This window comes from Sinohyriopsis cumingii, chromosome 1 (genome assembly GCF_028554795.1).
Source record: "Sinohyriopsis cumingii isolate HCF-2022 chromosome 1, ASM2855479v2, whole genome shotgun sequence".
NCBI lineage: Eukaryota > Metazoa > Mollusca > Bivalvia > Unionida > Unionidae > Sinohyriopsis > Sinohyriopsis cumingii.
In genome coordinates this window covers 106,797,636-106,809,949 of record NC_142961.1, presented here as the reverse complement: position 1 = coordinate 106,809,949, position 12,314 = coordinate 106,797,636, and the positions used below count along the sequence as shown (strand labels likewise).

At 31.4% G+C, this 12,314-nt stretch overlaps 1 protein-coding gene across 1 annotated transcript; it reads right to left on the bottom strand.

Moving 5' to 3' along the window:
• Nucleotides 1-374: 374 nt before the first annotated feature.
• On the bottom strand, nucleotides 375-10,713 carry LOC149807521 (ladderlectin-like). The gene is made up of 5 exons (XM_089957286.1): nucleotides 10,668-10,713; nucleotides 9,527-9,612; nucleotides 9,062-9,161; nucleotides 1,309-1,519; nucleotides 375-536 (listed from the first exon to the last, which is right to left on the bottom strand). Exons 1-5 carry the CDS (start codon nucleotides 10,711-10,713, stop codon nucleotides 527-529), a joined length of 453 nt encoding a protein of 150 aa, XP_089813412.1. The 3' UTR covers nucleotides 375-526.
• Between the last annotated feature and the right edge of the window lie 1,601 nt (nucleotides 10,714-12,314).

Genomic DNA, 12,314 nt, shown 5'->3' with positions numbered 1-12,314 from the left:
AAATCATGTTTGATACAATTGTTATGTTTACTACAATTGATCATGTTTGTTTCAATTGATTATGTTGTGTTTCAACTGAGTACATTTGAGTACAATTCAGTTGCATCCATTTGCATTAGATTATATGAATCTTACCTTTATTACACGAGATGATATGAATCATATCTTGGTTTTACTGTATCGTGTTTCCTCAATTTTTGAATATATGAATCACATTTGTTTCCCCATTTTTAATGATAGTATGAATTATTGTTTTTGTCATAAGGTTTCATAAAGTCACAAATTCATTCACATATAACAAATGTAACAAATGTATGTGTGAAGTAACTGAATGTGTCGTATGTTTAGAGCTTGAAAGAATCACTCTGTACATGTTGTAGAGAATATACATATATTTATTAATTCATTTCATAAACTTCCATCTTTCACCACATTGTTTGTGTTGTCATTTACTCCAGGCATCCATTTAGGTTACCTCCTGTTACACAAGCTGTTGTAACCAGTTCCTTGGCGTCTGAGAATTTGATCACTTGGCTCTAAAAGTGACAAACAGATTGTTAATTTCACAAAGTTTCAAGTGCGAAATGCATTGACTATTATGATTATACAATGACCTACCTTGGTGCTAAATACTCATCTAGTTTACTTTGAACTTGGAAAAGATACAAATTAAAGTATCGACACTGTTTGGTGAAAATCAACTGGAAGACATTAAATCGGATATGTAAACAACTCATTGCAAGAGGTATGTCTTCTTGTGATGATTCTTCATCTAGTTTTCAAATCTGAACTAAATACTAGTACTAACTGTATAACTGAGTTGAAAACTAGTAATAGTATTTAGTTCAATAAATTAAAATATACAACTTGGACAACATGAGTGCATTCCAGTGGTTTCGGATAACCGTTGTTTAAAAGTAATAGTTCCCTTACCTTCATGTCATCGGTTCTTCAGCACCAGACTATTAAACTATTTACGATCCGGGGCCAAAATTCTCGTATACGTTTGCCTTAATTAAGGTATTTATACAAAAGCGGATTTTATTTTCTTTGAATAATGCACGTGTTTATGTAGTGAATATTTAGAGGTTTTCGTATACTTGCTCATGTCTAACACGTACTGACGATACGAAATGAATGAGATATACTATATAAATGAAAAGTGATGCAACGTCATGAAAGTCTTTTTACCAGAATTTACTAAACTGATACAAAGATTCCCGAGCCAGCAATTAACGATACTAAAAATTTATACGTGATACCAATTGAAACGTATTTGAAATACTAATTATTTTTTTAGGGACTTACCTAATCTCACAGATAAAAAACCTCATTTCATCACAGCTGTCATCATTTAGATTAAAGTCTAGCCAGTTGAATAGTGCTGCACAGTCGTTATTTCCATTACTCTGATCATTCGGCTCTCCAGAGCCCCATGGGGCGAATTCCATGGGGTCATTGTCAGGGGCCCATACCCACCTACCGTCAACAATAATGTCATTTCCAGCTGTCCAAAACTCTATTACAGGCTATGTCCTATCTGAAATTATATATATATATATATATATATATATATATATATATATATATATATATATATATATATATATATATATATATTATATATTATATATATCCATATATTTTTATATATATCTATATATATCTATATATACATCTATATATCTATCTATCTATCTATCTATCTATCTATCTATCTATCTATCTATCTATCTATCTATATATATATATATATATATATATATATATATATATATATATATATATATATATATATATATACAGTATCAAACACAAAATTTGTTCTCTGTGCTACGTTTCACTGTTGGACTCTAATCCAGCATACATATCCGACCTCACCCATGTGTACACACCAGCAAGATACTTACGCTCCTCTTCTGACAATCGTATACTCATTATTCCCACTATGAAAACAAAGTCATATCGACAGCGTTCTTTTGCATAACAGGGCCCAGCAACGTGGAATGAATGGCCCACTGAACCTAGACACAAAGACACAGTGATCCCATTCAAGAGTGCTCTCAAAACTCGCTTATTTCGACTGCAAGAACAAACTTAAAGACCTAATAATGCTTCCTACCTTAAATATTCTCAGCATGTTTTTTATGTTTTCTAATTTCAAGGTGTTTGTTTTTGTAATCATATCATTATATGTTTTTTTATCTTATAGGTGTTGTCTTATGTTGTAATGCGCTTCGAGCTTCTAAAGATTAGGTGCTATACAAAGTCCTCATTATTATTATTGTTATTATTATCATTATCATTATTATTATTATATATCTATATATGAATATATACGTGTATGTATGTATGTATGTAAGTATGTATGTATGTGTGTATGTATGTATGTATGTTATATGTATGTATCTATATATATTAGATGCATATTGTATGTATGTATGTATGTATTATATGTATATTATATGTATGTATATTGTATGCATGTATGTATGTCATATGTATATTATATGTATGTATGTATGTATGAATATTATATGTATATTACATGTGTGTATGTATGTATATATATTATATGTATATTACATGTGTGTATGTCTGTATGTATATTATATGTATATTACATGTGTGTATGTCTGTATGTATACTATATGTATGTATGTATGTATGTATGTATGTATGTATGTATGCATGCATGTATGTATGTATGTATCTATGTATGTATGTATGTATTTTATATGTATACTATATGTATGTATATATTTTATATGTATATTATATGTATCTATGTACGTATGTATATTATATGTATGTATGTATATTATATGTATATTATATGTATGTATATTATATGTATATTATATTATGTATATTACATGCGTATTATATGTATGTATGTATATCATATGTATGGCTATATTATTTGTATATTATATGCATGTATGTATGTATATTATATGTATGTATGTATGTATATTATATATATATTGTATGTATGTATGTATATTATGTGTATATTATATGTATGTATGTATATTATATGTATATTATATATATGTATGTATATTATATGTATGTATATTATATGTATATTATATGTATGTATGTATATTATATGTATATTGTATGTATGTATTTATATGTATGTATGTATGTATGTATATTATATGCATATCATATGTATGTATGTATATGATATGTATATTATATGTATGTATATTATATGTATGTATGTATATTATATATATATGTATAATATATGTATATTATATGTATGTCTGTATATTATAGGTATTATATGTATATTGTATATATGTATGTATGTATGTTTAATATATTTTATGTATATTGTAAGTATATATATTATATATTTTAGATGTATATTGTATGTATATATGTGTGTATATTATATATATTATATGTATATATATATGTATGTATGTATATATGTATATTTTATATATTATATGTATATATGTATGTATGTATACTATACATATTATATGTATATATGTATGTACTTTATATGTATATAAGAATGCATGTATATTATATGTACATATATATGCATGTATGTATGTATGTATATTATATGCATATATGTATCTATCTATATAATATGTATGTATGATATATGTATGTATGTATGTATGTATGTATATTACATGTATGTATGTATATTATTAGTATATGTATGTATGTATGTATGTATTTATATTATATGTATATTATATGTATGTATGTATATTATTTGTATATTATATGTATGTATGTGTATTATATGTATATTATAAGTATGTATGTATATTATATGGATGTATGTATGTATATTATATGTATGTATATATATATGTATGTATATATATATTTTATATTATATATATATATACATATATATTATATGTATGTATATTATATGTATATTATGTATATGTATGTATATTATATGTATATTATATATATGTATGTATATTATATGTATATTATATAGATGTATGTATATTGTATGTATATTTTATGTATGTATGTATATTGTATGTATATTTTATGTATGTATGTATATTGTATGTATATTTTATGTATGTATGTATATTGTATGTATATTTTATGTATGTATGTATATCATATGTATATTATATGCATGTATGTATGTATATTGTATATATTATATGTATATTTTATGTGTGCATATTATATATATTATATGTATATTGTATGTATGTGTTTGTATATTATATATATTATATGTATATATGTATGTATGTATATTATATGTATTAAATGTATATGTATGTATGTATGTTATATATATTATATGTATGTATGTATATTATATGTATATATGTATGTATGTTATATGAATATATGTTTGTATGCATGTTATATGTATATATGTATGTATGTATATTTTATATATTATATGTATATATGTATGTATGTATGTATGCATGTATATTGTTTATATTTTATGTATATATGTATGTATGTGTATTATATATATTATCTGTATGTATGTTTATTATATATATTATATGGATGTATGTTTATTATATATTTTATATGTATGCATGTATGTGTGTATGTATGTATGTATGTATGTACGCATATTTTTTATATTATATGTATATCTATATGTATGTATATTTATATATTATATGTATATATGTATGTATATTATATATATTATTTGTATATATGTATGCATGTATGTATATTATATATATTATATGTCTATATGTATGTATGTATGTATATTTTGTATATTATATGTATATATGTATGTATGTATATTATATATATTATATGTATATATGGATGTACGTATATTATATATATTATATGTATATATGTATGAGCGGAGTCTCAAGGAATACAGAGCAAAGCAGGCGGCAGAGAAAGAAAGAATTAGACAAGCTGAGGAAAAAGAAAGAGAAATCGAGTTATCCAGATTCCAGGAAGAAGAAAGAGCCATGGAGAGAGAACATACGTTAGCCAGGGAGAGACTAAGGATCGAAGCGGAATCTAGGAGGGGCGAGAACTGAATGAACATTCAGGACCCACAAGCAAAAGAGGATATACGTTCATATAACAATGCCGATGTTTAACGACTGAGACGAAATCGTCGATAACTTTTAAATTCAGTTTGAAAAGTTAGCTTTAATCCGTCGTATACCCTAAGACCAGTGGGCCATTAATATCTATCCAAGGAGCTACCAAGGATGTCTATCATAATATGGCACCGACTGAAGTAGATGATTACGACGCTCTCAAGAAAGCGCTGTTAAGGCACTACGAGCTGTCGGCTGAACGTTTTCGCAAACTTTTCAGAGATTCGTCTAAGCGAACAACGGAGACTCACGCGCAGTTTCATACTCGCGTACGCGTGCTTTTCGATAATCGGATTAAAATGACAGGCACCGCGCTGACTTATGAAGGCATACGGGAAGAGATCTTGAAAGAACATGTCCTCAGTACGTATCGGAAAGACCTGATCGTATTTTTAGCGGAGCGTGATTTTGCGACGTTAGAAGATAACAGTGTGATGGCTGAGCGATATGAGAGTGCACACTCTCGTCCAACCACCTGGAGTGGCAGGAATCGATCCAGCGTCACAGATTTTAGAAGAACTAACGGTTTGGCACCTCATAGGCGGAATGGTCAAAATAGTGGGAAGCTAGGGGCTGATAATCTCAGCCGTGATCAGTTCCGTGACCCAGGAAAAACCCAAGGGATAAATAAGGGTACCCCTGGTAAGAAAACTGAAGTTGTATGCTACAGCATAAAACAAACCTGGCCATATTCTCAAAGACTGCAGGAAATATCGTCCCACGATAAATGTAGTGACATTAGGCACTAGTAGGTGTAAACCAGTAAAATGGTCGAATACAGCAACAGCTACGGTAAATGGAGAGAAGGCTACCGTGCTGTATGACACCGACTGTAGTTATCCAGCCTTGGTGGATAGCACATTTGTCAAATCTGCTGATTATAAAGGTGAGACAGTGGAAGTCCAATTTGCTAATAGAATTAAAGATTCTTTCCAGGCTGTCTACATCGAACTTGATTCGCCGTATGTGAAAGGACGAATTCAAGCAGCGTGCTTGTCAGGATTGTCGCACGATGTAATTTTAGGATGTAGGTATGTGTTGCCACAGCCTAATCATGTGACGTGTACACCTGTACACGTGGGTTCCGTAGAGACGCGGTCTATGAAGAGAAGATCAGGGTCGAAGCCGCTGAACCTCTCGACTTCGCCCATAGACAATTTGCTACCTGTGAATTAATGAGACTTCAAGAGGAAAATTCAACCCTTAGCAGGATACGCGGGCATGCAAAGGATGAGTTCGTGCGGAACTTGCCTGACGGTGAGGTAGAGTTCGTGCTGAAACGTGGTATCTTGTATCGAAGCAGAATTTCAAAATCACAACAATACTTGCAAGGGATACTTCCTAACTCCACCGAGTAAATTTTCAAATTAGGGCAGGTGATGATGTGATTTTATTGTTTGCTTACTGGAAGACTTGAAGGGAAAATAATGATGGACTCAGAGTTTATAACGATTGTGAAGACCATGAGAATTTAAGAAAAACAATATGCACATGTTGAATGGAAGAGATACAATACATCTTTTAAAAGCTGTCTGCTAGCAGAAAACAGTTAAACAGTGGAATTACAATTCATGTACATCACTATCAAAGACAATGGAAAGTTTGAGCCTATGAAAGATAAACAACCTGTACTATGTGACAGATGAGATAAGTCAGCTTACTGAAATATGAAGGAGTTTTAACGTGCAGGTCCTACGAATTAATGAGACCAGACTGTCCCAAAGCATCAATATTATATAACAAAATGGTACACACGATAAAACGTGATAACTGCAGTGCAGGCAATATACTAATACGATAATAAATTACAATGCACAACTCATAAAAATAGACAACATTTAACAATATTAAGTTGATAGAAACTATATTCAGCATTTAACAATATAAAGTTCATAAAAACTACATCACACAGATCTTAAAATTAACAAATACAAAAGTTAAGACTAAAACCTGGTCTACGAGATTGTGAACTGGATAAAATGCTAGGAAAATCACGCAGAAGCCATTTGAACTGCTTTTCAATTCATTCAAGAAAGGTATTTTAGAAACTCGCACAGCTGATCAATGGCTATGCATTTTTCCTGGACACAATTTGCATGCTGTTTAATTCAAAGTATTTATAATACCTTCAGTGTAAAGAACTGAGTCTAGAGCAGCAATACAAGACCTGAAAAACGAACTGGAATTAATCAACCCCTGGAAAAATTCCAATCAAGACTTAAAGATTATACCTGGAGGCATAAATCTCCTTTGAAACAAAGTATATTAGATTACTTGTTGGTATCTGATTATATTTATATGAATACATCTAATGTACTTATCTTACCAGGTCATAGGAAAGATCATTTAGCCTTGGTTTTGGGTGCAGCTTTTTCAAAGTACCCAAGGAGGAAAGGATATTGGAAATTTAATGCTCAAATGTTGAGGGATAATACTTATATTGACTTGGTCAAAAAGTGCATAGTAAATGAATCAGTGAATGAATCATACATAGGGCGAAATAAAGAGGGTCACGTTTATCACGAATAATCCAAGTCGGACCATCTTCACTAACATGTTCAGCAATAAATTTTATTCTGAATATATATGTGCTGTCATCAACAAGATTATTAATGATAGCAGATACTCATCTGTCATCCATTGTGGAATCAATAAATATTCCATCACCATCAATCTTAAATGTTGAAAACAACATGGGACGCACCATAGTTGATAAATTCGTTCTTTGCTTGTTGATAAATTCGTTCTTTGCTTGTTGATAAATTCGTTCTTTGCTTGTTTGATAAAATCATACAGTTGTAACTCAAATGGTATTTGCATTCTGTCACCCGGTAATCTGTCAAAATTGGATTTGGTGATGTGCTCTGGCTCAATCACAGATAACCTTGTAAATTCATCTCGTGTTGCTTCTAGTGATCTGATTTAATTTTTGATGAGATTTAAATCTGTTTTAGATTTTGGTAATGTGATTTTGTTCCCGGCGAGATCTTGATATTTTTGTTGCATTAATCTAGCTTCGTCCCCTCGTCCCATGCTATATGATTACTTTTTTAATATACATAATAGTTTTTCTCTAATTAGGCTTTCATCTAATTAAAATTTTACTAATATTATAATGGTCAACCAAACATATAACAGTTGCAAGTGGCTGATGATGGGGTCTTCTACACCTTGTGAAAGAAAATGTCGCAGTGATTATTGTGCGATTCATTTACAAGGCGTTCGACTTGGAAGTACCAGCCCAAAATCTTAAATGGTTTGTGGAGTTGGCGGTAAAGAAAAACACCATTATGTGTAGCTTGTGGTGGTGGGAGAAAATATCGTTGAAAAGATACTTCGAGGTAACAAATGCTTCAGATTATGTAAAAATTAAAAATCAAGATTACATCGACCGTTATATTAAAAACAATAAAATTGATCAAATTAGTGAATAATCTTTTGTACAAGTTAGTGAAGACTCGTCCGGCACCCCTTGGGTCGATTAACTCCCCCCCATGTTGCTCATATAAAATAAAAGTATTCACATTTTATAACACAAAAAAAGCATCACGATGTGTCATATATAGTTGTGTTGCTGTTCGTTGGTCATTCCAAAGTTCCATGTAATTTTTTTGCATCATTTTTTCACTCATGTCTGGCCGGCCCCTGGTCGGTTGACCCCCTCCTGCTGCTCGGTGTACTTTGTTGTATATTAGTAGCCCACGTAGTCTCAAGTATGAGCAACCTTTGATTTTTATTTTCCCAAGCGAGTACAACACGGATGATTGCTACATCGTTGTCGGCAAATGTTTTGTTGAATTCAAAATGCAAATTAAACTCAAGGGCTCAGAGACGCCATTATATATATATATATATATATATATATATATATATATATATATATATATATATATGTGTGTGTGTGTGTGTGTGTGTGTGTGTGTGTGTGTTAAAGTTCAATATCAACTACATACCATTTGTCTTATACTGAGTACGCAGTATAAGCCGAAGAAATACAAGTTCATTTTGATTCTCGATCCTAACAAGACTAGCTCCGACAGCCTCGCAGTATTGCTGAAACGGGATTACAGATAAATGGCAATCATCCAGACTCAATTTGAAGTATGTATGTGTCTGTAAATGTGGCTGTGGCTTCTTGATCATCAGTTATAAAATTAATTTTTTTCTGCTCACTAGAAACTCACTCTCTTTATTCTACTTTTCGACAATGCAACCGTACCTTGAGTAATCAGTCAATAATGGGTGCATGCAACTACCCTTTTAAAATATATATATATATATATATATATATATATATATATATATATATATATATATATATATATATATATATATATATATATATATATATATATATATATATATGTGTGTGTGTGTGTGTGTGTGTGTGTGTAAGAGACAGACATACATATGTTTACCATAGCAATAGCCCATTTTTCCGGTCGATTCACAAAGGCATAACAGTTATTTCCGAACGAATACCAGCCCGGATCACAGCCAAGAGCTAAAAATTCATAATGCAATTTTTTTAGACATTGCTAAGAACTGATGATTATTTTTCGCGTCATATGTTACTTTTGAATGACGAATTCAGTGAAAACTGAATCGTAAATGCTGCACAACACTGAGACCGTGTGAGGTCCTTGAAATTAGATATATTTACACAAATAGTAATATCGATGATTATTCACTTCTACGTTTAAATTTTGATTATAAAATAGTACTACATTCTTTTATTAAATGATTAATCATTTGATAACTGGAAGATCATGGGAGTCAGCCGATGCCGAAAGCAAATGTACGAAAGGAACGTCTGCTTATATTTCAGGCAAATACGATTTTAAACATTGCTGATGTGATGGATAAAACATCTCCTCGATCTCCATGAGGTCTCGTGATAGCATCACAGACACGAAACTTCGACAAATTTGACTTTGTGTCAAAGCTACTGGGTAAAAACAAACGCTAAATAGTGACAGATGTCGTTTACTCAGTCGGCTCAATTTTCGGCCTATGTAAATATAAATTTATCTAATGTGGTTAAGACTTGTATTGACACAATGATTACCAATAAGAAAATGTTCCACAACGACTGCTCTTACACATCGCTTGAATAATTAGCATCATCGTACAACAATCTTTATTCGACTACACATAATGTTTCCTGAAAACAATAGCATTACAGTTTATATAGTAACTGCAAAAAATAAATGTCGTAGTATTGATACAAGTTGTTGACCGAGTTTGGATGCGGAAAAAAATCAACCCTTGTCTAGTTCCTGTCTTAAAACTGTGAGCCCAATACAATACAATTATCCTTAACAGGTTATTGTTTTGTGACAGTTTGTATTTTTTTACGTTAAGATTTCATTCATTATAGTCTGCTTTTATTTCGTCCCTTGAATGATAAGATACTTCTCTCGAAATCATTTTAGTGTTAACAAATTTTCTGTTATCCGAGAACTGTAGCCCCTAGACAATTGCATATATAAACGTGTGGCTAAAAGACTTTTGCTTTATCACGAAGAGAATAATATAAACGTATTTGGCGTGTCTCACCTGTTATAACGAGGATTGAAACGAAAATCAGCGACACCATCGTCATCTTGTCGAAGCACATCCACACACCTTCGCGTTGCAACTACAAACCCAATCACTGCATGCGCACTGTTTATATACAAAACCCGATTTATTAAATATTCATGTATGCAAATATGCAGATGACTTTGGAAGAAACGATGGTTTTCATTGGACATTGTGGTTTTTAAAAATAAGATTGACACTGAGACTTGTGCTACTAGAAATTTAGTATTATTGTATCTGACCGGTAGTGTATATGCCTTAACCGCTGCTAATAATTCATTGTACATTTCATTTCAGCGCTAGTAATTCATTTTATTTTGTTTGATATTACAATTTTTAAAGTTTTTATTTGAACCGTAACTATGAATTCTTTGTAGGTCTATATTTTTTTCAAATATATACGTTTTGAAATTAGAATGGAAATGAAAACATACAGTATACACGCCATACCCATTTTTTTACCGCTATCAGTTTTCGTGGTTTAGCAATAAGATCGCATTATTTTACCTGCACAGCAGTATACTCCAACGCTGTATTATCGCGGGCTCTATATTATCGCGACAAAACGGGATTTTCCGATTAGTTTTGGAAACGCGCCGTCTATCGGTTGTTTACAGATGTAAAGATGTACCCAGTAAGGACGCAACTATCTTACAACACAATTTCCTCAAAAATGTCAACATTTGTTATAAGTTTACAATGAAAAAGAATGAACATCACTTTTTTGTAAAGTGCATTCGTTTACTTTAATCATCATATATAAAACTCCAGTAGAACTTGCTATACCTGCATTGCCTTTGATTATGAAATATATTCAGTGTATCGTCTGATGTTTGATGATTATAGGTCATACACTGATGGTGACATACATGTCCTTACAAGGTTAAAGTTGTTATTTCATTTCATGGTAGCCAATATGGACCAAAATTAACAAAACGTTGCTTATGATCATACCTCTCGTACGTAAATAAGATCATAATAACGGTTATACTTTCTTTAAATCAGTAATTGTTCAGTAATTATATTAATAATAGTTGTTATATTTTTACATTTCTTTGCCCACATTGCATTTAAAATTAATATAAAGTTAAATATGCTGTTGTATTTCCATAGATGGGTGGAACATGTGCTGGAGCAGAGTGATTAATATTATAATTGCCACTTGGTGATGCCATGTGGCAGCTGTGGTAATACAGGCCACAAAAAAGACTGTACTGTTAGACCAAACAAAACCTATGCTAAATCATTAGCCATTGAGATCATAGGGGAGGTCAGCGATGATGACAGTGATCCAGATCGTTCCCCGGATACTGTAGAAGCCAATGTGCCACTAACACAAACACCCACCACCTACAGTACAGATGCGAAGTCTATGGCAGAAGCACCAATAACAACACTCATCACTAACACACTCACAGCAAACAATAATGACACATCTACTACTGAAACAAACATGTAGGTACCCATAGAGATAGCGACACCAACCAAAGGAAAAAAGGGTGCAAAGCGCAGACAGACCAGATCTCCAAAGAGCAAAACCTCCAAAACAAAGAGAACGATTTTCAAGCACGAAGCAAAGGAACAGTCCAAACGGGGAATCTCGACCGTGACTGTAACCGTGAC